We start from the raw sequence: 25,364 nt of genomic DNA, 5'->3' as shown, positions 1-25,364 counted from the left end.
AGGTATCACCCGCCTTGTGGTGTCCCACCTGTGGCAACACCTGGGCATCATGCAGGCAGGTTCTGGCTGGTATTTAAGGGATGATTTGCAAATGTGACAATGCAAAACAGGATTTGGCCCTTGCCCTTTGCTGGGTGCATGGAGCAGCAGCAGCAGCACCACCACCACAAGAGGAAGGGCTCAGCACCATGGCAGCATTGAAATCGGACGCCTCTCTGGAAACGCACGCGAGGGTCAGCGATTGGAAATTCATCGTTGTTTCTGTTCAGACCAAACGATGGTCAGCGATTGGAAATTCATCGTTGTTTCCATTCAGACCAAACGACTGGGTTTCAACAGCAAAGAAAAGGGGAAATGCATGTTTGCAGGCCAGGATAAAGCACTGCTTTACATCATGTTTCTGGGCAAATCTCCACTGTTTTTTCAGCCAGGTTTGAGGACAGGAAAAGGGGAATTTGGCCTGGGACACCAGTGTAGGCAGAGGCATTGGCAGCCCCTGGGAAGGCATGGCATCAAAACCCGGGTGGCCTCCCGCTCTCCCCCGCGCCTGGGCGTTCATCTCATGGTTAAAGCTTCATGCAAGACCATGGCGAAAGCACCTGGGGTGCAAAGGCAGGAACAGGGTGCCCAGTCAGATGACAGAGTGCTTCCACAGATCAGGATTTACCCGTGGTCAGGGAGTGGTTGTAACACAACCGCTGTGTTGCATGGTGTGGTCAGTGCTGGACAGCCGTGGGGCTCCTTCTTCCACCTTCCCCAGGTACCCCTGCCTTCCACACACCTCACCAGGGCTCTGCTCTCTTAACAGCACCCTCCTCTCTCAGCCTCAGTGCTGTCTTGGTTGTGATTCCTGCCCTTGGTCTGCCCAGCTGGTGATGGGATGGGGTGGATGTGTCGCACCCTCTGCCTTTTGGCCAAGCCAGCATCCCCCTTGTGCCATGGTCTGCTTTCCTCCCGTACAGGCTGCTGGTCCTGCTCGGGTCAGACAGGCTCACTGAATCACCAAAAACCAAGTTGCGAGGTGTTCGTCCGTCCGTCCACCTGCACATGGCAGGATCGAACCTGCTTAGGTCCTTCCCAGCTGGCGTGACTCAGACTCAATCTCAAAAACTCCCAGTTGGGTTGAGGATGCCCTTTCCCCACCGCGCCTGCAGCCGTGTGTCTCTCCACCCTGATGGAAAGCTTTTCCTAACACCCACCCTAGATCTCCCTCGCTTCAGCTGAAGCCCATGTTATCCCAGAAAACCAGGCCAGACTAGGGTGGAAAACCTGATTCCTGGTCTCCTGGAGCAAGCTACGAGCTTGCCTAGGTTGGTAAAGAGACGGGGAACCTGTTGTCCCAGGGGCAGTGTTTGCGAGTGGGTCTGGTGCTGCCCTGCTGTGCCACCCGACCAAACCAGTGACCCAACAGCTATACTGGTGTTTCTGGCCCAAGAGAAAAAAATCATTGCTGCTTTGTGGTCGTTTCTTGACCAGGGCAAAGGCAGGAGGGGCAGGCACGACGTGCACACGGATTGTGCACAGGACACGAGAATCTCAGCAACTTCTTGTAACAGAAACGCAGAGGGTGGACAATGCAGACGTGTCTCAGTGCCGGTGAGATCTGGGGTCTTGACTCTCCCTGCAGCAATTTTTCCTCTTGGGAAATGACCCCTTTCTCCTGGTTTTCCAGACCTCTCTGCCCCAAAGCTGGGCAAGTGATTGCCTTTGCAACTGCTCTTCTGGTCGTTAGGGTTGCAACACTTGCTCAAATGCTCTTTCACCCCTTCAAGTCCGGGGGGGTCTGTCTGTCTTTTTTTTTTTTTTCCCTTCCTGCCTTCACAAAACCGTTCACAGGCATGCTGCCCAGCTGGAATAATGTGTCACACAAGGAAAATCTCTTTTTTTAATCCCTTTTTAGACCAGGTTGTCTGTGACCTGACCTGGTCACCATTGTTCTTGGTATTATCAGGAGAGGTTGATAGGACATATTGGTTACCTTTCTCTTCGCCTTTAATTATTCACGGAGTGGAAACAATAAGAGACATTCTTTTGTCTCCTTTATGCAGATGAACCCGCTGTTTTGGAGGCAGAAGACCTGGACCGAAAAGCCATGAGACAGGGATGTGGACTGGAGCCAGACACCATCTCCCTGGCCTCCGTCACAGCTGTCACCACCAATGTCTCGAATAAGAGGTGAGGTCCAGATGTGCACTTGTGCAAGCCAGGAGGTGAGGCTTGTGAGGTGTGCGAGCACACAACCCTGTGTCCCATGAGGCGGGGTATGTTGGAAATCACATTGCCCCATACAGCCACTGTTTTTTGGAAATACCTGACGTGCTACCAAGAGCACCGATGTTCAGTGGTGTTTCACAGCCCCCAGGTTTTATATCCTTCAGATTCAAAGAGGGCAGGGGCTCTGAGGGGTGACCCTGCGGATGCTCCGTCACAGCTTGCAGCAAGTCCATCAGTGGTTTGACTGAGGGTTTCTTCTGCCCCTCCAAAGGTCCAAGCCTGACATCAAAATGGAGCCGAGTGCTGGGAGGCCAATGGATTACCAGGTGGGTGACAACGCTGTCTCCCCAACCTCAGCTCATGGGGGTCACAACCCAGCGGGTAGGGGGGACCGTTTTGCAGGGAACGAGGTCGTGCCGGGTTTCAACACACTGCGCTCGCGAAGCACGACTTCCCAAGAGCTGCCATTTAAATGGTTGAGCCATAAACTCGAGATTAAGTAATTCACTGGTTCTGCCCTCCATCCTGTGAAGCCCAGAAAGCCCAAATTAATCTGAGATTGAAACAGGCCCTCTCTAATACTTCTCTCTCACTCCCCAGGAGCATTCAGTACGCTGTTTAGTGTGCAAGGTTGGCGAGCCCTGGCTGGCAGTAGGTTGCTCACTGGGTTTGGTCGAACAGGCTGGTACGTGGCTGCTGTCGTCCTGTTCAGTGATGCTCCATTCCTGCCACTTTATCTAGAATTAGAAGAACCACACGTTTAGTTTCCCCAGGCTCTGATGATCCATGCTGCTCCCTTTTCTTTTACTAGTTGGTGTCAGCGTGATTCATAAATTGGCTTCTCTTCTCCTTTTTGCCAAGTCGTGCTGATTCAGCAGCCATTTAGCTTTACATCCTCGCCTCTCAGCACAGCAACACCTTCCTGGGGGTATCTCGAAACACTGCAAATAGCAACTTTTTGCTGGAGACTTATTGCAGAACATTTGCAGCATCTGCTGCAGAGCAGGTTGTGAGGCTTACAGGGAACGAGCGTGCTTGGTTCAGGGGAGGGGGAACTTAAAGAACGTAAAGAGGAGGGGGAAGGCGCAAAACAAACTACAACAGAAGGAACGCAAGGTTCAGTTATTTGGCCGCTGCAAACAGGAGGATCACAAGGTTGGTGTTAATGGGGAATGGCTGATTTCTGGAGGATTTGCAGTGCTAGGCTGGTTCATGAACGAGGTACGTGCCTGGCTGACCTCCGTCTGTCTGCTTTCCTTTGACACCTGGCTTTTGTGGAACATCTGAGAATTGAGAGGAGAGGACTTTGTCTTCCAGACCTCATCTCTGGGAAACCTCGAGGCGCTGCCTCGGTCGGTGGCAGCGGAGGGGATGGGAGGCAGGGACCAAGGGTTGACGCAGGATGGTGCCCAGCAAAGCCCCCTCCGGGAGCTGGTGTGGGGCAGGGCAGGGGTGGAGGAGAGGTCTGGGTGCAGGGATGACCCTGGCTGCAAACCTCCCTGGAAGGCGTTTGGGATGTTGGGATGCTCCCACGTTGTCCATCAAGAGGGAACCCGAGCTGGGTTCCGTGAGCCGCTGCAGCTCGTGGGGCTGGGATCGGAGGTCGCGTTTGCACCTCAGCTCCTCTGCACGAAGTCGCATCGTGCACTGATAAAGGCCAGCTGGAGAAGGCATGTGAAAATTAATTCATCTCTTGGACTTCAAGATAGCCGGGACTGAGAGTTCATGTTATTTTAAAAAAATATTTTTTAAAGGATACGCAAATTCACTATGCTTTGAAACCTGGAGGTTACCTGTCCTACCACCAACTTGTGAGAGTTTTTAGAGAAGACTCTAGAAAAATGGCTGCTGGGGATTGAAAAGATTTGCTGCCTACATGGAATTACAGCTTCTGTTTTTTATTTAAGTTAAGAAATTTAGGCATAATCTAAGCAGGAGTTCCTAATATAAATTTAATATGGCAAGGAAGGAATTTAAATACCTAAAAACCTAATATTAATTTAATGTCTCAAAGTGGATTGAACTGTGAATGACAAACTTCTGTTTCATCTGGGTGATTTGCTCATATTCTGTTGAAAGTAGTTTATTTTTCATATACCACATACAGGAGTACTTAAATAAGATGGCATGTCATTATGCATGCATATAGGAGGGTTGAACCATGAAATGGTGGGGAACGCTCCAGAAACACTATAGAGTAGAACAGAGTATTTCCATTGGAAGGGACCTACAACAAACATCTAGTCCAGCTGCAACCCCTTGTGGTTTCTAGCAGAGGCAAGCTGAGCCAGCCGGGGTCTCGCCAACCCAACCTTCGCTCCTACAGTTAGCTAAATCCGTTTGACTTTGCACCTCGTGTGAAGCCACCCACACTCGGAGGCTGAAGCAACAGGGATGCCCAGGATCTCCTGCATCCCCCACCATGTTGCAGGCTTGTCCGAGCAGCCCAGCGTCTTTGCTGTGACCCGTAGACCCCAGAGCTGCCACCGTTGCACTGAAAATGCCTCAAAAACGAGACATGGAAAGATAGGGGTTAAGGCAGCGAGCGGCATCTGATGCTGCTCTCAGGAGGTGAAGGTGAACGAATCGCTCTCCCCAGGTCAGCATCACCGTCATCGAGGCCAGGCAGCTTGTTGGGCTCAACATGGACCCTGTGGTCTGCGTGGAGGTTGGAGAGGAAAAGAAATACACGTCCATGAAGGAATCGACCAATTGCCCTTACTACAATGAGGTGGGTCTGTTCTCCGGTGATGTTCATGGCTACCCGCTCCTCAGGGTCTATGCTGCTGTCAGTCAATTAAACGTAATTTCGTCACTTGGGTTTTTTCTTTTTTTTCTTCTGTCTCCTCTCATCGGAATGAGATGAAATCTCAAACCACGCAGAAGGAGAAATGAAGCCTTTGCTCTCTGATATTTTGCGAACATGGTAAAAAGTGCACTCATGTGATCTGTGCTACATCATTCCCAGTTTTTCTAAGAAGTCAGTGCTTTCTCCTAGTTCCTCGGACTGCAGGGGTTGTCGGTGTTGGGGCTGACACGGATGCAGCCCTGCTCTGACGTGTGCTGCAGGATGCTCCTCTGGGCAGTCACAGCTTCTCCAGCTGGACCATGCACCGCAGTGCTGCCTCTCACTCCCAAAGGAGCCCACCCCGGCTCTCCTGCATTTCCCTTTCAGTACTTCGTCTTCGATTTCCACGTCCCCCCAGATGTCATGTTCGACAAGATCATCAAGCTGTCTGTAAGTCAGCATGATTACGTTGCCCTTTTCACGGGGCTTTGGAAGAAACCGACCCATTTTGTGTATGCACTGGGGATGGGTTTAAGGTCCTCGATGTGAGACCCCCAACAGGAGCCAAGGTGTTCGGCCCTGCGAGCCTCACCTCTTTTGCAGACCCCCAGTCCCTCTTTCTGTTGCTGACCTTCATTGCTGGGTCCACACAGGTCCACTCCTGCGTTCGCTATCTCCCTCCGTGGCTGATCTCTCGTATGTCAGAGCCAGGCAGAACTACACCTGTCCTGGGATGTGTTTAGGCGTGGGGAGAAGAAAGACCATCCCGAGCCTGCCAGAGGATTCCCTGGGAAGTGGGGCTGGCAGAGCTATTGTGGAAATTCAGGACTGCAGATGCTGAGAGCAAAGCAGAGGCTGCAGCCACGGAGGAAGGCAATGAACAAGATTTGCAGATTCACTGACCAAAGCACACTAATTAGGAGTATCTATATCTGTCCTATGCACAGACCAGCTGTACAATTCTTCCCACAAAGGGAATTAGCTCATAGATTTTGAACATCCTGAAGACCCTTCCTTCAGGTAAATAGCCCAGTGTTTGTTGCCATAGTGGCTGGAAAATTGCATCTTGTTTCGAAGGTTTATTTCTTTGCTTTTTTTTTTTTACTCAATCCAAGTATACACTTGCTTGCCATACTACTAAGCAAGAGCTGCCAACCGCACCGTGCCTCTTAGTGTCCTTATACAGACCAAGGGAAATGCATCAGCTCCTTTCCCATCTGACACTGAACGCCTCTGGAAAGAGCCTTATGGCTCTCAGGGCATGGAAAAAACCCTGACTTGTTTTCCCCTCTCAATTTCCAGGTGATCCACTCAAAAAACCTTCTGCGCAGTGGGACTTTGGTGGGCTCCTTCAAGATGGACGTCGGAACTGTTTATACCCAACCTGGTAGGTAAACGCTGTTTGCAACTAGTCCTATGTGCCTGCCTGCGCCAGTGAATAAATGTCCTTGCGAGGTGTCCGGGCAGGTGCTAGCTTCCTTGGGTGATGCCCATATAACTTAGTGTTAGCATCCTAGACGTGAGTCACCTGGACCCCCTCTGCGGTCAGGGAAGAGCACTCAGCACCTCCGGAGAAGGTTGTATATCCCATCCTGAATTAGGGCGTTACAGCCAGAGGCTGAGATGCCTTCTGGGTGTGCTGGTCGCTACCCACTGACCTGCTGAGGGAGGAAGCCCAAGGTGACTTGCTTAGGCAAGATATCAACCTTCCAGACAGCTGAAGGTGATGGGCTGGATCTTGCCCTCTGTGGCTGGCATTTAAACGGAGAAGGGAGGATGTCTGGTGTGCAATGGGAAAGACGGAGAGGTTGATTAGAGCTGCTGTCGTGTTACTCACTGATGAGAAACAACAGCAATGCCCGTTTGAGGGCCCGGTGCTCGCAGCATGCCAGAGCTGAACACACAACGCCCCTTCAGAAAAGGTCCTCCAAACTAAAGGCTTTTTTTTTTCTTTACTCCTATGTCACACCTATTGTGACACTCTACCTCTGTAAATAAGCCTGAGAGCTAAGATGTGAATGAAGCCTCCAGAGTCTGCACTTGAGGGGTGGTCAGCAGATGATGAGGGGGACCTTAAGGGAGCACCGAGTCTGGTTCCCTGCTCCACCGGTGGATGAACATCATCCAAAAGGCACCTGAGACCTTAAAGACTAAGAATCGTAGAGGTTGGAAAAGACCTTTAAGATCATCAAGTCCAACCATTAACCTGGCACTGCCAAGTCCACCACTAAACCATGTCGCTAGGTGCCACATGTACACATCTTTTAAATACCTCCAGGGATGGAGACTTCCAGTGATGGAGACTCCACTCCCCTTCAGACAGTTTATCTCATTGCTTCTCTGTCTTCAACATGAGACACATCTTCCTAATGAATTTTTCAGGGGTTTCTGTCTGAATTCCTCACACCTGAAGATGTCTCTTATGCATGTGTGCAGGTCCCCCCACTCAAGTGGAAGGACGTTTCCAGTCCTTGCAGTAATTGCTGTGTCTCATTCTGATAAATGACTGTCTTGTCCCCTGGCTTCCAGAGCACCAGTTCTACCACAAATGGGCCATCCTTTCTGACCCTGAGGATCTCACCGCTGGGCTGAAGGGTTACCTGAAGTGTGTGGGAAAGGGGACAACATCAAGACACCACACAAAGCCAACGAGACAGACGAGGATGATATCGAAGGGTAAGGGTCTGCAGAGTCAGCTTCACACAGACTTTCTTGGGAATGACTTCACGTCTCTTTACCTTGGATCGTACAATGAGGACAGCATCCCTACCACATCAGGCTGACGGTCCCTCCAGTACACGTACTTACCTTGTGCAGTGAAACCAGAGGGACCAATACGTTGGTTTTCAGAGAGACAAGACGTGGCAGATTACTGGTGCAAATCCAGATCGTATCAAGTACAGGCCACTCATTTCTGTCAGGTCAAACCATCTGCTGGTTGTTGAGATCTCTATACCAACACCAGCCTGATGTCAAGCAACGTGTCCCCACTGTTTACCTAATGCTCCTGTTGGCCCTTGGGTGGGATGATGGGATGGGATGATGGCCAGGGCAGAGCAGGGAGGTCTGGGTAAGGTTTCCCAGGCTGCGTGGGTGCGCAGGGCTCGGTGGTTCCCCAGGGCATCTAAAAGGCTGTGGAAGAAAAATCAGGAGAGTTTAAAACTTAGTTTCAGCCCCAAAACATTTCAGGCTGATAAAATATCTCCTAAGTGTAACCTCAGGCACCACCTGAACTGTCTTGGGCCATTGTTCCATGCTGTAGTGATGATATTATCCCACTTTTTCATGGGCAACTCCAGCAAGTCCTCTAGAAATTGTTTTGTTCACAGCATCCCCCATGGCTCTCATTTCTTCCCTCAGAAGAGGAAAACCACGTACACCAAGAAAAACAATTTGATGGAGTTCAGTTCTCACCCCAAAATTAATCACCCCTACTCCCCTTGTGCCCCGCTAAAGAAAAAGCTCTTCTAACATGCCATTCATCTGGCCTGCTTTAGATGTCTACATTAGACTGAGTTTAATTGTCCTCTAGACTCCGCTGACAATAACTATTATATCCCTTTAGCGGAATGCACATTGTCCCAGGGGCACCTCAAGGGGCTCCTCTAAGATTTTGCTTATGAAACCACTGCTCCCCATCCCAAAAGAGGAGGATGGGCAGAAACAGGACAACAGTAGAATATACAGCTGCAGAAATGGTCGTCTTTCCACCTCCGCAAAGCCTGGGCTCAGAAAGTGGGGCAGCTTCTCCTGCTTTGGTAAGCCCTTCCTAAGAAACCTGCCATCCCCAGCAGCTGGTTCCAGCCCTATCTGTTGGCATTGCAGGAACCTCCTCCTCCCAGATGGAGTCCCTCCGGAGAGGCAGTGGGCTCGTTTCTACATCAAGATCTATCGAGCAGAGGGGCTGCCCCGTATGAACACCAGCATCATGGCCAACGTGAAGAAGGCTCTCATTGGGGAGAACAAGGACTTGGTAGACCCCTACGTGCAGGTGGTCTTTGCAGGGCAGAAGGTGAGCAAGCTACCTGAGGTGCCAGGGTGACTCTGGAAGGTAACGTGAGCAGGACTGGCCTTTGTACAGGTGGCCAGAGATGATCTCCATTGTGCCAGTGTGTAGATGCTGAGATGCATGGCAAAGCCCTGTTGTTTGCTGTGTTTCCCCTCTCTTGTGCAGGCTGTGATGGGTTTGGAGGAGCTTATTACTTGGGAGAGGAGAGTCGCAAGACAGAACACATGTTTCGTTAGCAAGGGAGCAGTTCAGGTGGTGAGGGATGGCTTGGGAGCTCAAACCCTTGTCAGACATCTGTCTTCTCCCACTCGGCAGGGAAAGACATCCATACAAAAAAGCAGCTATGAACCTCTCTGGAATGAGCAAATAATCTTCACGGAAATGTTCCCCCCGTTGTGCAAGCGGATAAAGATCCAGATCCGAGACTCAGACAAAGTCAACGATGTGGCCATTGGTACCCATTTCATTGATTTGCGGAAGATCTCTAACGAGGGAGACAAAGGTAAAGCCAAGTGAGGGGCGTGGGGGCAGACTGAGCTACCTTCTTCACGGTAGAGAGGTATCCCTTTGGCAGAGAGTCGGCAAAACAGCCTAGGCTCCTTCCCTGCCCCACTTGCTGCACAACTGGAGAGACTTTGATTCACTGCAGTGGTCTTCTGAGGTCACTGGACATGCGCTCTTTGAAAACCAAGCCCTGTCACAAGCCTCCAGTCTACCACTTGAAAGCAAAGACACCCAAGAACAAAAAATTCAGTGCCATGAACAGGTGAATATCTAACAGGCTCCCCTGTTCACGCACAGACGAACACACCAGCGTATGTAGGCAGGAGCGATGTGAAACCAAAGATGCGTCTAGAAAGGGCAGTAATGGGGGTGGTTCTTTTTTCTTGACTCTCACGTTGGGTAACTTACCCAACATATGATTGCAATTGTGCGTTTCCATGCCCACACATTTGCATATTCAAGCCTGCATCACCATACACAGACCAGGAAAGCGATGCCGATCCATGAGCGAGTTTGTACCCTGAGACAAAGACATGCCCTCCTTCTTGCGCATCCCCTTCCCTACGTGCATGTCCGATCTGCTGCAGGCTTCCTGCCCACCTTTGGCCCCGCGTGGGTGAACATGTACGGCTCCACTCGGAACTACACCCTGATGGACGAGCACCAAGAGCTGAACGAGGGTCTGGGCGAAGGCGTCTCCTTCCGGGCCAGGCTTTTGATGAGCCTTGGCGTGGAGATCTTGGACACCAGCAACCCGGAGATCAACAGTTCCACCGAGGTGCAAGTCGAGCAGGCCACCTCAATTGCTGATGTAAGTCACCCCTAACCCTACAACTGCTAGTGGTGAGTCTTGGGTCTTGGTTAATTATCTTTGGTCTCTCGAACCAAGGATTTCATTTAGTGTTGCCCTAAATGTTCTGGATCCTGGGGGATCCAGAACGAATGCAAATCTTGCAAGGACTTTATATTTTATGATCCTTCGAATGCTCGCCTCTCTTAGGAGTGCTGGGCAGAAGGACTATCTGCGTGAGGGAGAATCCTAAACCTCGAGATGTTTCTCCAGTTGGGAGTTAGACAAGGACAAAGAGCCATCTCCTAACGCCAGCTGTCTCACTCCTATCCTGAAGATGGGTTTCAAACAGAAACCAAGAATCTAATCTGTTTCCCAACCAGTTCTCTGGTCAGAGAAACTGAACGGCTGTTCCCTGACAAGAGAAGCCCAACAGCCTTAGTTCTGACACGTACAGCCCGCAAGGCTGCTGCCCGGGCTCTGCACAGACAGACACATCCAGGCTTGTCCTACCTCGGGCTGCCTACGTATGCCCACCCATATGAGCCAAGGGTGTGAAGTAGAAATGGAGAAGTCTGACGGCAGTGCACCCTCTGTGTGAAAGCTCTCCTTCAGGAGTAGAGTGGCCTTAATTCACCTCCAGGGAGAGGAAGCCACCTGGAAATAAAACCATTCCAGTTCTGAAAGAGCATCCAGGCAGATGGCTTGGTGTGCTTTGATTAATTCAATTTGTGAGTGAACTCAGGCTGGTATTCCTGAATGTCCGTTAGACAGTCCCTCAGGCGCAAGGGGTGACTGATCTCAACACATTTCAAAGTCAGGCTAAAATCTTTAATTAAACTCTCTCTGCAATAAATGTAGAGGTGGCTCAGCCTGGGGGGGAGAAAACCCTCGTGGTCCCCTTGAAAGCCTTCGCGGAGCCCATGAGGGTGCTTAGAAATGCCAGGGGATGCATGCAGCCCCCTGCCCAAGGTGTCCCTCCGGCTGACCTCAACCCTTGTCCCCATGATTTTTCCTGCAGAACTGCACTGGGAAGATGGAAGAGTTCTTTCTCTTTGGAGCCTTCCTGGAAGCTACCATGATCGACAGGAAGATTGGCGACAAACCCATCAACTTCGAGGTCACAATAGGTTGGTTGTTTTTGGGGGAGGGTAGTTTTGAAGCATACCTGGTAGGGAATGCAGAATCCAAGGCTGAGAGTGGGGTTTCTTCCCCATTTTCCGTACCAACACATGCTAGAGCATGCAGGGCTCTCGGTTTAGGGAGAAGGTGATGGCTGCTCTACCAGTAGAAGCCATGCGGGTCACCGAATCTTCTTTTGTGTGCATGCGGTGCTGTGGCCAGTGCAGCTGCTCCCTCGCTCACCGTGGCTTTGTGCCTCCTGAGGCTGACCACCAAGGGGAGGGTGAATATCCCGACTGGCTCGAGGGGACATGAGCAAGGGACAGGCACCCGTCACTAATTTATGGTGCCGGGGCATGGTTTCAGAGAGTTGAAGTCTACTGTCCCCCATGGTTCCTGCAGGGGAAACTTCTCCCCAACCTGAATTAAAGCCCAGAGACTGAGCCCGATTGGAGTTACAACGCTGTGACTTTATTTCACCTTTTTTTCTTGAGGTAACTATGGGAACCAGATTGACGGCATGACCAAACCCATCCTACGGAGGAAGAAAGAGGGAGGGGATGGTGATGAGGAGGAATCCGAGCTGCTCCAGAACTCAAGTGAGGATGAAGGTGATGAGGATGGAGAGATGGTCTCTGTTTCTTCATCTCAACCCGTGAAGCCCCTGGTCACAGACAGGTAAGGGTGCCCACCTGGCCACTGCAGTGCCACTGGGCAGAGATGTGGCTCTCAATTTGGACACGGTCTGTAGGTGTTCCCACGCGTGCTGGCTGTCCCAGCTCCCACCGATGTCTGCAGAGGTGAAGTCAGGGCCATGGCAGGGCCTGGATTCATTCGACCAAACAGACCTGGGAGCAGCCGTGGGGACCAGATCTCCATGCCCTGTAAAGGGAGATTAGATACCACGTGCAGATACCTTGTCTTTAGATACTGCAGTCTGCCAGCTGAACCCCCACCCCATTCCCTACAGTTCTGAGCATTCCTGTGCATTCTCTGATGTCCAACAAGGGCTGAAGTCACCTCCCAGCCTACCCTACAAAGAGCATCCTCCATCCGCCTGGCCAGACGGGCACCCAAAACTCAAGGCTGTCTGATACCTTTCGTGCTCTTCCTCTATGGCAAATAGGGATGATGTTAACCAGTGGATTCAAAAAGTCATCGGTGGGCACTGACAAAAAGAGGTTCACTCCCGTACACAGAAGTTTCGTAAATTTAGGAAACCAGTCTATAAAGAGGTCCTTCCTCAGGGTCACTGCCACCCTCGGTGGCACAACCCAGTAGTGCGCGGCAGGGAGGGAGGTCTGGGCTCTGCATCTGTGCTCTCTCCAGCTGCCCGACACCTAAAAACATCGCGAGCACCATGGGGAGAAAAGGAAAGGTCCACCTAGAGAGAAGGCATCGATTTCTGAAGTGAGGGTAGTTTGTGCTGAGACAAGCTGCGTTTCTTCGTCACTTGGGATCTTAAAAGCTAGACGAGGTTGCTGACACGCAGAGAGGAGAGGATGCAAAAACTGCTGGAAAAAGTAGCAGGAGACTGGGGTAAAGGACTTAAAATCCTCTCACGCTCCCTCGTTTGCAGCATCTCTCTTTTGGTCAGTCTGTCTGTACCCATTGCTTACGGCACTGACAGCCAGACTCTGGTCTTCAACAGAACCGGGATTTGGGAAACGGGGTCCTGCCCTGGGTCTGTCGATGCACAGCTGGTTGTCAGTGGACAAATCACTTCTGTTTTCCCTACCTCAGTTTCTCCAGCTATAAAATTAAGGCAATTTTTTTATCTGCTTTACAAATTGCTTTGTGATGTGCAGGTAGCAGTCCCCCTAAAACACAGACAAGAGCCAGACAGCTGCACGTGTGATTCTGGTGGGTGGTTGCCACCCCGAGCAGCTGGATCAGAAAGCCCCAAACTGAAATGTCCTGGCATGTCGGGGCTGGGCTTCTCCCACAACCGGGATTTGAATACAAAGGACTGGTACTAAGGAAAGCTAATTGGATTTAACCTGATGAGGTATGCTTAAAGTGGATTTTAACCGTGTTATACTGGTAGATTGATGTTAATAGAATTAACTGTGTGACTTAATTCAATTGGGCAACGAAACAAACCACACTGAATCGAGGGTGTTTGCACTGCAGGTAAAAGTGTCTACCTGGGGTTCCCTCCCTTGTTCACCAGCTCCTTGCCAAGGTGAACGCCGACCGGAGATGAGGAGCACTGATGTTTTCCGAACCTGTCCCCTGGGCTCTGGCTGATGCTGTTGGCCCAGACATCTCCAGCCCCTGGGTGCTGGGAGCCTCACGCTCAGCCGTGGGCTTCTACTGACATCTTCTGGCTGGAAACACCCTGATGGTCGGGGAGGATGAGCTGAAACTGGTTTTTACCTAAGGGTGATCCCAGAATGGAGCAGGATCTGCAGTGGATCCCGGCTCACGGCCAGTTCTCAGGCACCCAAGAAGCATGAACCCATTCGTCAGCCTCGTCCTTCCTTTAACCGTACCGTAACTGTTACGGCTCCATCCCACCGCAAGCGGAAACCTGCGGGCTCTGCAAAGGGCAGAGACCGCTGCCCGCTGTGAAGCCCAGGGGACTGTAGGAGATGCCCACCGGCATTCAGAAAAGGGTGTTGATGCTTCGGGTTCCCTTGTGCCCCTGCTCACGCTGCTGCCACGCTGCAGATGTTTGCTCTCGGCTGGGCTATGGGTGAGGTCCTGGGAGTGGGAGCATCCCTAATTTCTCTCTGGGCCACCAGATCTGAGGTGGTAAATTTGCAGTCCCTGAGCACTGCACCCATCCATGCTGGCTCTGGCATTGGGAAGGGTGCTAGGAGAGATGGAGCCTCTTCTTCAAGGTTCAAGTCACCTCAGCCCCCTCTGTTCCATGCCTGACCTCCTATACACCGCCTCCCCGTCACAGCATCACCTCCCTGGGAGAGGTGTGGGACTGGGGCTGTTTCTGACCGGGAATGTTACCACCACAGAGCGTCTCTTCTGCCTCCTCTCGCAGGAACTACTTCCACCTGCCGTACTTTGAGAAGAAGCCTTGCATCTATATCAAGAGCTGGTGGCAGGACCAGCGCCGCAGATTGTATAATGCCAACATCATGGACAAGATTGCGGACAAGCTGGTCAGTACCTGGGAGGGAGGGAAGGAGGGAGGGAGAGGGCTTGGGGCATGGGGCTGGCATGAGGCACATCCAGGCTCCCTGTGCATCTCTGCAGCTTGTCACAAAGCAGGGACAAAGAGTGCAAGGACCTACGAGCAAACTTGTGGCAGAAAGGAGGAAGCTTCCCAGTGCTAAATGCTCCACAGTTTGAATGTCCAAATCCTAGGAGCTCACTGAACCGTCTGTGGGTCAGACCTAGGTGTCCCCACTGAAGGCTGCAGAGGTGGGGAGCCCGCGTCCCCCTGGCCTGCAGGGGTGAACCGGTGCTGTAGCAGAGCCTCCTTAAGTCTCGGCTGATTCCCAAGGAGCCTTTGTGACAGCTCCAGGTTGGCAGGGTCACGGCAGGGTCTGCAAAGGGAGACCCAGCCTGGCAGGTCCAGCCAAGACGGCGTGCGTGGGCCTTGGCCAACCAGTCTCACGGAGGGCGGTGGAGCCATTCCCATCCCCCAGAGCCAGGTCCCCGCAGCCAAACGTGTGCCAGACCTGAGCCCTGAGGCCAGCGGGTCTGGACAAGCGGCAGATGTTTCCCACTGGGCAAGCATAGATGTTCCCCTCTATGTGAGATTGGACCTTGCCCCACCACGGGGCTCTGCCCCACCACCCCCTCACTGCCCCCCCATTGATGCTGCAGGAGGAAGGGCTCAACGACGTGCAGGAAATGATCAAGACGGAGAAGCCGCACCCTGAGCGCCGGCTCCGAGGGGTCCTGGAGGAGCTGAGCAGTGGGTGCTTGTGAGTAAAAGATGGGCGAAGGTGGCACACTGCAGATCCCTCCTCTCTGTGGGCAAGGTCAGGAGCAAAAGCTCACCTTGCCTAATCCTCTGGATGATGGGGAAGCATTTGATCGCATCGGCAGAATGCCCTATCAGCTGCCTTCTGGCTTGGAGCAAGGGTGAGGTGGTGCTTACATCTGCACCCCAAAGACCCCAAAACAGTGGCGAAAGCCTCAGTCTTGTGGCCTCCGCAGGCTGGTACCTGATCGGCACCTACTCCCCGTGCACGACACTGGGCATTGGGTGCAAACAGACCGCTTGGCCACGATTGCGTTGCAGACTGGGGGGAATGAGGGCATTTTCCTCCAGCGAGGTGCCCGGCTGCCAGCAGAGATCCAGCCAGCTACGGCTCCCTGGGGAGAGCCCACGGGATTCATCCTGCCGACCTTTTCCACCAGGCGCTTCGTGACGTTGGCTGACAAGGACCAGCACCACTCTTCCCGCACGAGGCTGGACCGGGAGAGACTCAAATCCTGCATGCGGGAGCTGGTAAGTGGGATGCAGCCAGGCAGGGAGGGGGATTCATGAACGGGGGCTGGATCTTGTCGATGCAACACAGACTTTTTGGTCCTTAGGTATGCTGATTTCCAGTCTCTGTGGATTGAGGGTTTGGGGTTTATTTCTTAATAGAGGAGCCCAAGAGTACTTGGGTCTTGCAGAAGGTCCCAGGTGGCACTTGGGTCCGTGCTGCTGCCTCCCCTCCGCCCCACTCTGCTTTGCCTTGGAAAGAAATTCAGGAGTGCAGCGGGGGAGCTGCGTTGCTGTCAAACCGCTGAGGGAACGGGGAAGGAGTAATTTAGGGGAACCCTGCAGAGCACAGCTGCTCCGGGGATAGATGTGACCTAGATGCTTGGGGCTGGTAGCCCAGCTCCTTCCAAAGGAGTTGGATGTACAAAAGAGATGAACAAAGAGCAGCTGGCGAATCCGGCTGGCACGGCCGCGGACACTGGCTTCAGTAGCCAGCTGCATACTAGAGAGCGATGGATTTAACATGTGAAAGCCTCCACATCCCCTTTTCTGAGCTGTCAGGTGCTGGATTACAGCAGGGTCAGCAGAAGGGGAGAGACTATCCATAACACCAGGCTAGAAGCCACCCCAAAATGCCCTAAGCACAGCTGGCATCTCTCTGTCCCGCACACCTTCTGCTGGGACAGACGCCTCTGCACTGTCAGGGGCCCTCCCTGCATCCTGCCAAGATTGGTGAACGGGTGTCAGAAGTACCACCATCAGGATGCACATGGCTGGATGAAGGCATCTGCCTCCTCACCACCCCTTCCCAAATGCTGGGGACCTTCTTGGTGCTGCTGCTCCCTTCTCTGTGCTCCATTCCGCTCTTGCTGATGCGACGTTCTGGGCTCCCCTTTAACGACAGGAGAACATGGGGCAGCAAGCCGCGACTCTGCGGTCACAGGTGAAGAAGAACACCATGAAAGACAAGCTGAAGCTGGTGCAAAACTTCCTGCAGAAACTCCGGTTCTTGGCAGACGAGGTGAGTCCCTCGCACGTAGAGACAGTGGTAGCTGGGTCAGCGCATGGTGACAGCAGCCTGGGATGGATGGAGACCTCTCTGCAAACCCTGTAGGCAGGAGAGGTCCCTGGTAGCATAAGTCTTGTGCAAGGAGCTTCTCCAAGTCTACTCACTGCCCCGTGCCTCCCAGGTTTGTCCGTGCACTGCTGGGTTGGAATGAGTCGGTGCTAAATCGAATTTAAGAGCATTTCCCAGCCAGGAACAGAGCTGGGTCCTCTTGCAGCCAAGCTGAAGGCACTTCTGCCAGCATCAGCCCTGGCGAGGCCGTGCAGTTCCCTGGGGAGTCAGGCATCCAAAGGTGGCACGTGTCCATGTGGCTTTGAAGGGAGCAGCAGGGAGCCGTTTCTCATCCTGGATAGGTAGGGAGTTGTTAAATTGGCTCTTCAAAGGGCTGTGGGGTAAAGCAGAACCTAAACCGCCTAATTTCTATTGCTGCAGTGTGCTCTTGCTTCACTCCAGCTCACAGGTAAGCGATAATAGCCCGATATATTAGAGTTACTCACAGCATTTCCAAAGGGATGCTGTATCTGCAAAATATTTTTTTCCTTCCTTCAGAAAAATACACCATTCCCGATATTTTTACAGTTTCGGCCTGGGTCAGCCGTCGGGGGTTGTTGGCCGTGTTGGGAGCTGTAGTGGTCGCACCTCCCGTTCTCATTTTCCGTGGCAGGCTCCCAGCCTCGGCTGCGTACCCTTTGTTACAGCAAGGGTACGGCTTTGACTCACCGCGGCAGAACGTAAACCAGACCATAAGGTGTGATGGGACCTGTCCAGACAGGGAACCTCTTCCATAGTAAGGAATGAAGGTGTGGCCCCTGCCCTGCAGTCCTCGTGGCCACTGAATGAGGAGAGAAGGAAAATCTTTAGTCTTCTAATCTATTTTTTTTAACTTTAACTAGAACAAACGTAAATCCCAGTTTCTTTCCTGCTAGGCTTCACCCTGCCGAGTTTAGCTCTGAGCAGCTTTTCTTAAGCAGAGAAACTTCTGCAGGGGGAGGCTCAAAACCATGTCACTGGCCCTACCGTGGCCATAGGTACATCCATCTCCTGTGGCATCTGTTGGATTCGCCTTCAGAAGATCTCCAGCCCCGCTGGTGCCTCAGTGGGCAGAAAGAGCTGAGACACTGACAGGGCTCTTGGTTGGTGTTCGCAGCCCCAGCACACTATTCCCGACATCTTCATCTGGATGATGAGCAACAACAAGCGCATTGCCTACGCCCGCATCCCTTCCAAGGATATCCTCTACTCCATCGTGGACGAGGAGATGGGCAAGGACTGCGCCAAAGTGAAGACCATCTTCCTCAAGGTGCCGGTCTGTCTTTCCAGGGAGAACTGCAGCCAAGAGGAGGGAGGTGGCGGAAGGGCAGGCTGGGAGGATGGGGGATGAAGATGAGGGAGCAGTGTATCCAGTTTTGCTGGGGCTTGAATACTACGCAAACCAGATCCATACTCTACTGGTAGGGGTGGAAGTCTGCTGCTAGGAGGTGTGATCCACTGATCTTACCCAGTCCAGTGAGAGAGAAATGTTTGGAAGGAGAGAGATATTTGATCCAGCTGGCCACAAAAGAGGATGCTGACTTAGAAAGAGGAAGCCAACACGGTGGGAAGAAGATAATGCATGAGCCAGAGTAGTGTCATGATCCAAAATGATGAAGGCTGGATCCCTGGTTTTAAGGGGCAGCGGTACAAGCACCAGTTGAACGCTGCACGAGGCGGTCTGTCCATCTCTAGGGCCTTCCCTATAGCCGTGTAAACTCTTCTGTCCTTTCTGCCCAGCTACCTGGAAAGAGGGGCTTTGGACCTGCTGGCTGGACAGTTCAGGCCAAGATGGAGATGTACTTGTGGTTGGGCCTCAACAAACAGCGCAAAGACTTCTTGAGTGGCCTGCCCTGTGGCTTCAAGGAGAAGAAGACCGCCAGAGGCCAAAACCTGCCATCCTTCCCACCCATCAGCCTCCTTTACACCAGTAAGAGCTTCCTGCCTGCAGTGGGTCTGGGGACAGGGCACGGAGGGGACAGGAGGGAGCCTGGCTGGACACCTCTTGGACCAAGGGCTTCCAGGAGCTAATGGGAAAATAATTCCAGTTGTCCCAGTCTGAGGTCCCACACTGCTCCCACGGGGAGCTGGGGTGTGGGAACTGTGCACCCTGTGATCTACCCTGGTCGTAGCTCTCATTCTGCACCTGGTCAGCAGGATGATGAGGAAGTCCATATCCAGTGGGGACTCATCCTTTGAGCCTGTATCCTTCATCAGTGCTGGTCCTGAGCAGAAACCTGCCCCTGAGACCTCGCTCTGCAGGCTGAGCCCCACGGCTGGGCTCCAGGGCTGCGTATCAAGCTGCCTCCCTTCCCCTCTCTCTTGCAGAGAAGCAGGTTTTCCAGCTGCGAGCCCACATGTACCAAGCCAGGAGTTTATTTGCAGCCGACAGCAGCGGCCTTTCGGACCCCTTTGCACGAGTCTTCTTCATCTCCCAGAGCCAATGCACCGAGGTAAAAACCATCTCCTGACCTGGAGGACTGGCCTCTGGCTTTGCATGTCCCATCACCTCTCCATCCTGCTCCCCTGCCACGGGTCTCGTGATTGCTAGTCAACCAGGGATTAGGGTGATCGTGGGGTCCTGCGGTGGGAAAGCAGCCGTGGCACTGGGGCTTGACTGTCTCCAGGAGCCCCTTCCCCAGGAGCACCTTCACGACCTGTCCCCCCACACCAGCACGCAGCTCCCCACATCTCTGTGCCTGCGATTCACCTGACTGGTTAGGAGAAACTGGAGCATGTTGAACTGGGTTTTGTGTCTTCCCTTCCCAGACTGCCAAGCTTTAGCAAGCCTGGTGGACACCAGGAATAATTTGTGCCTGCTTGCCTGCTGTTGGAGGGTTTTTTCCCTCAGAAGAGTCCTTGGGAGATACCCCATGGCTCACTGGTCCAGTAGAGCTGCCAGGCACTGGAACTGGAGCCTGACACGTGGCGGAGACAGACCAGGGCTGTGTTCATTCTCCAGAGCTCATCCCTGTGACTACCCCATCACAGGGCACTGTTTCGCCCTGATTTTACAGAAAGAGGTAGATAATGAAGCAGAGCAAACAGAAGCATCAGCGCAAGGGATGAACGCTGCGAGCTGCAAGGGCCGAGATCTGCAAAGAGTTCCAGGCCTTTAGTTACCCCCTCCGTTCAGATCCTGTTGTGGATCTGTCCCATCTCCTGCCCCATCAGCCCTACACCCTGTCCCTTCACCCTCGGATCCCATAAACAGCTGCAAACCAAGGCGCTGCGTGGGGAGGACATCGGTACCCAGCAGACTGCAGGCAGCTGTGGTGTACACATCTGCATCACGGCGCCCTTAATTCTCTTAATGAACAGTGACGACAAATGGAAGGGTACACTGCTGCTCATCTATTTTAGCCACACACCTTGCGGAGAGACAGATTGCAGCATAAAAACGTTGCTTTCTTTCCACTGCTCATAAAGGAAAACCTGAGGTGACTATTCTAAAAGTAATGGGGCCTTACGTTGTCCGAGTTAAATATTTTCAAAGCATCGCCCACCCCAGCACTGCTGATGTCCTGGTGAAGGAAAACTGAGACCAACGCGCCGTCTGCTGCCCTTGCAGAGGGCATTAGCCCCTGGCTGGAGCAGTAAGCCCCCCTCCCACTCTTCCAGGTTCTCAACGAGACCCTTTGCCCAACCTGGGACCAGCTGCTGGTCTTTGACAACGTGGAGCTGTACGGAGAAGCTCATGAGATGCGGGATGACCCTCCCATAATTGTCATTGAGATCTACGACCAGGACACAGTGGTAAGATGAATCCCAACAAAGGGAAATGTTTGATTTAGGTGCTGCGATCACTCCTGAGTCAGAGGCCAGGGAGGTGGTGGAGAAGATGTGAGGAGCAGCTTCTCTCCCCACCCTTGGAAGATGGTCCCCCCCACATCTCCCATGCCACGGGCAGCCTCTGCTGCTCATTAGACTTCAGACTCAACCGAATGATACCTTATTTTTGGAGAGTGAAGGAAGAGCTTTTGTGAGGCTGGAGGCAAGGAGACATTAGAAAGGCTGCTCAGCCCTGCCCTCCTTGCCATCCCAGCCCTAGACCACCTCCTTCACCTTATTGGAAGAAGCCAGCAGTGAAAGCTGTCACTGGTGTCCCAGGCCCACTGGGCTGGTCCTGCTCTGACCACGATGGGGAGAGCTGTGGGGCTAACTTGGGAGACCCCGTGTTGGGTCAGCAAACCCAAGTGCTTTCTTTGCCTCTCCAGGGCAAAGCTGACTTCATGGGCCGCACCTTTGCCAAACCGGTGGTGAAGATGTCAGATGAGCACTACTGCCCTCCCCGCTTCCCCCCGCAGCTGGAGTACTACCAGATCTACCGGGGAAACTCCACAGCGGGCGACCTGCTGGCTGCCTTCGAGCTGCTCCAGGTACCAGCTGGCCAAAGCCACCCCAGACCAAGGGAGGGAAAGGATGGGATGGAGGGGGTTGCAAGGGAGCGGGGCTTAACCCGTGCTTATATATCTGAGACGCTGCAAAGAGCAGGTACTTCGTGCATCCTAGAAAAGCTAGAAGGGTTTAGCACCGCTACTAACCCAGGGAGAGGGCAGCTCCTTCCCAGTTATACTGGTCAAGATGATGTGCAGTGAGTCCCAGGCATCCTGCTGGACAGGACACCCCACTGAAGTCTTTTGTTAGCCCAAAATCTGCGTCATCACTGGGATACAGGAGATGCCATGATGTTCTTGGAGATGCCAGTTTGAAGATTTCAGGAAAAAGGGGGGTGAATTCATAGCAGCATCCCAAGAATACGGTGAAATTTTAACCTCATAGTCTGTGGGGGTAGCAGAGTTAAACTCCCCCACTTTCGTGCCTCCTTTCCCATACACCAAAACTGTTGTATCTGTATGGACGTGTCTCAGCTGTCTCCTGGGGTGCACAGGGCATGAGGTGTCTCAGCTGAAAAAGCGAGAGACGCCAGCAAACTCAGCGCAGTGCTGGTGGGCTGTGGGATGTGCAAGGGCCGACCTACCGCGGGCACCTCTTGTGCAGCCGAGCTCCAGCAGGGCGGTGGTCCCAAGGCTGGCCTCGTGTCTGTGCGTGCCAGGAGCAGGCAGTGCCGGGGGAGGTGGACCCTTGGGGAACTATATGCTCCCTCCGCCTCTGGGTCCCCTTTTCTTTCAAAGGAGACTTTGCTTTTACATGCCTGTCTGTCTGCAATGTCCTCAGATGTCCGATGACGGCGGTGGGATCAGGGCAGCCTTGCAGGCTGCTACCCCACTCCCCACGGTGCTTTTCCCATCTCCTTTCTCTGCCAGGGCAGGTGCTGGTCCAAGCCCTTTTTTCCCCCCCAACTTCCCTTGCAGCCGGGTGGTTTCTTTAGGGAACAGCTCACATGGGACATTTCATCTCCCTTGTGCCCTGGGCTGGGAACGGGACCTGAATCCTGCTCCTGGGCTGAGCTCTCGGACCATTTCTGCTTCCCCTCACACCCAGCCCAGGCAGATGCAACTCCTTGCAGGAAGAAAAGGAACAACCCTGGGGCTGGGGTATGTCTGAGGGCTGAGAAGTTTGCGGATCTGTCCTGTGTGGAAGCACAGCACTGCTCAGCACCCTCTGCTCACGTGTGTGCCTTTTCCCGAGGTACCTGCGCTGCCGTCGGCTGGATGCTCAGCATCCCTTGGTGGTCCTGCATCCCCTGAGACAGCACAGACCCATGCCCGAGAGCAGGGTGTGCTGGTCACGGCTGGGACTGACACAAAACTGCTTCCCAGCAGCCAGGCACCAGCTCAAAGGACCAGACCCTAATCCACGCTGCATCTCTTCCAGATTGGCCCTGGGGGAAAGTCAGACCTGCCGCCAATCGACGGCCCCACCGACATGGACCGGGGCCCCATCCTGCCGGTGCCACTGGGGATTCGGCCAGTACTGAGTAAATACAGAGTGGAGGTAATTGCCTTGGAGCACCAAATTTCAGTGTTCAGCGTTACATGGGACAGGGGAGCCTGTCCATGGGTATTTGAAGGCCAGGAGGGATCTTTGAGGCTCTGAGGACCAGAGCTGGGCACTAAGACCAGATGTCTGGGCTGGCTGCACAGGGAGCTGGACTGCAGCAGCACTAAAAGAACAGGGAACTGGATCACTCCTTGCTGTCTTAAACGGGGGCACCGTAGGAAGTAAATGACACTTGGGCAAGGCACGTTAGAGACACGCATGTGTCATTCATCTCCACCCAAAGCCATCGCATGGGTCAGGTAAGCTGCATCCCACCAGTCTCAGGCATCAAGGGCAGGATGCCTCTCATGTATCTGTAGATACCTAAAGGGTGATGTGTCCCATCAGGGTCTCTCTCCCTTGGTTGTCCTGGTAGAAGGTGGTGATCCAGGCGATACAGCCAGGGACGTTCAGTGCGCAATTCACCCATGGTTGTAGGTATCTCTGCTCAGGTGAGATGCTGCTGACCAGATCTCCAGGTCTCTAAAGGAGTCCTAGCTCCTGGTCTTCCACACGTTTGCATCTGGTTACATAAATTGTATTCCTCTGACATGCAAGGTGAATACAGCCATGGGGAATCAGAAGGTGGAAAAATCTCAGTTTAGGGGAACTTTTGATCTTGGTGGTGGTCTGCCTCTTCTTTCTTGGGATAACAAGTTTCCCCAGTGATACTGATGTCATTTTTGACAAAACGATGCCAGTGCTGAATCAAGAGCCACTGTGGATAGACAAAGCTGGTCTGGTCCTGCTCTGTGGAGTCCTATGGCAGAAAAAGGCTAGAAAGGGAGAAGGGCAGTGTTGAGGGCAGCAGGCTGGAGATCTTGGGCTACCGCAGATCAGGTGTGGGGTGGATTATGTGGGGTGTCAGAGAGAGACTGTGCTGCAGCTCTGAGCCATGTGGAGGAGGCGAAGGTACCTCAGGGATCCACCACCGCTCGGGCGATGGCATTTGCAGTAGGGTCACTGCTCCTGGGGATGTGGAGAACCAAATCCAGCCAGGAGCAATCACACTCATATTCATGTTCTTCCTTCTCCTCCTCCTGCCCTAGATCTTGTTTTGGGGGCTCAGGGATCTGAAGAGAGTGAACCTGGCTCAGGTAGACCGGCCCCGTGTGGACATTGAGTGTGCTGGGAAGGGGGTGCAGTCAGCCCTCATCCAGAACTACAAGAAAAACCCCAACTTCAGCACTTTGGTCAAGTGGTTCGAAGTGGTGAGTGTTCCCTCTGCGCCCTCAACTGAAATCCAGATTTTCTGGAGCCCAGACCATGGCTCCTGGCCCCTTGCTTCAGTTTCCCCATGGCAATGGAGGACGTGAGCACCCTCCCAGCCGGTGATGACCTTTCTCAAGGGTTCCCAAGCCATGCTTTGCTGGACCTGCTCTAGACCTCTGCTTCCAGCATGATCCCTGTTTTAGTCCTTACTGGTCTTTCCAGCCACCAAAGTAGACATCCCGGAGCCCAGCCCTTGATAACCAGTGCACCTTTGCTTCCCAGGACCTCCCGGAGAATGAGCTGCTCCATCCACCCCTCAACATCCGGGTGGTGGACTGCCGGGCCTTTGGGCGTTACACCTTGGTGGGGTCCCACGCTGTCAGCTCCCTCCGAAAGTTCATCTACCGCCCACCGGATAAGAAAGCCCAGCACTGGAATATGACAGGTACCAGGTTTGGGCCGTGGGGACCGGGCTGGTATGGGTCATCAGTGAGGCGTCACGCACGGAGAAGAGGGAGGTGTGGGTAGAGGGTTGTGAGAACGGTGGGATATTGCCTGCTTGTTGGTTAAGCAAGCAGGGCTTCTGGGTTTGGGTCAAGGGGGTGAGAAGCTACAGGGGGTGAGGCCCCACAGGAATCACTCCTCTCCTCCCTGTCCTTGGTGGAAGAGGAGGCACTCATGGCTGGGCAGAGGCAGGAGGTCTCGGGGGGGATTGCCGAGGGCCATCCCTGATTCCAGGCAGAGGTCTGGACCTCTGGTGGTGTCCATGCCAGCTGGTACTTTTGGGGCAATCATCTCCTCTGCCTCTTCTCCTCCGGACACTGGTGCAAGTGAAAAGAAAACTCAATCCTTTCTCATCATCTGCTCTCCTTTGCTATGGAAGGGTTTTCTAATCCTGCTGTAAGGGTCTGTGCTCGTTTCCACTGCTCCTCTTCTCTGAACAAGGTGGTCACACATCACCCCTCCATGAATCCTGTAGGAACTCACCTGAGCTCTCAGTTTCTCCTCTACGCTATCCTTCTCTCTTGTTCTTTCTTTTTCTCTGTCCTCTGTCCAGCTAAGCACCTCAACGGCTATCTGGCCATGACCAACAGGGCCCATCGCTCTCGCCCCACAGGGGAGATTGTTGTCAATATGGAACCTGAGGTTCCCATCAAGAAGATGGAGACGATGGTGAAGCTGGAAGCTGTGAGTATCCGTGTGTCAGCACCGCTTTAGCACCTTTTCCCTCACCGAATTGCCAGTCTCTGAGGGATTCCACCCCAACGGAGGCTGCCTTGCCCT

General features: G+C 53.2%; 1 protein-coding gene across 1 annotated transcript in view; it reads left to right on the top strand.

Annotated features, from left to right (window-relative positions):
• The window catches only part of LOC104167817 (otoferlin-like), a gene marked incomplete at its 5' end in the record, with an annotated part of 43,011 nt that overhangs the window by 598 nt on the left and 17,049 nt on the right, over positions 1-25,364 (top strand). Inside the window, 25 exon segments of the mRNA XM_009708195.1 lie at positions 2,049-2,175; positions 2,486-2,540; positions 4,814-4,945; positions 5,390-5,452; positions 6,305-6,389; positions 7,532-7,609; positions 7,612-7,678; positions 8,828-9,014; positions 9,327-9,513; positions 10,103-10,326; positions 11,327-11,435; positions 11,922-12,105; positions 14,429-14,549; positions 15,220-15,320; positions 15,760-15,850; positions 16,734-16,850; positions 18,043-18,195; positions 18,666-18,855; positions 19,254-19,378; positions 20,547-20,681; positions 21,143-21,304; positions 22,704-22,823; positions 23,918-24,079; positions 24,363-24,525; positions 25,138-25,268. Coding sequence (XP_009706497.1) covers positions 2,049-2,175; positions 2,486-2,540; positions 4,814-4,945; positions 5,390-5,452; positions 6,305-6,389; positions 7,532-7,609; positions 7,612-7,678; positions 8,828-9,014; positions 9,327-9,513; positions 10,103-10,326; positions 11,327-11,435; positions 11,922-12,105; positions 14,429-14,549; positions 15,220-15,320; positions 15,760-15,850; positions 16,734-16,850; positions 18,043-18,195; positions 18,666-18,855; positions 19,254-19,378; positions 20,547-20,681; positions 21,143-21,304; positions 22,704-22,823; positions 23,918-24,079; positions 24,363-24,525; positions 25,138-25,268 — 3,269 coding nt within the window.

This window comes from Cariama cristata, unplaced genomic scaffold, assembly GCF_000690535.1.
Source record: "Cariama cristata isolate BGI_N322 unplaced genomic scaffold, ASM69053v1 scaffold2159, whole genome shotgun sequence".
In the NCBI taxonomy this organism is placed as follows: Eukaryota; Metazoa; Chordata; class Aves; order Cariamiformes; family Cariamidae; genus Cariama; species Cariama cristata.
Note: the sequence above shows the minus strand (reverse complement) of the source record. Positions and strands in the feature narration are given on the sequence as shown.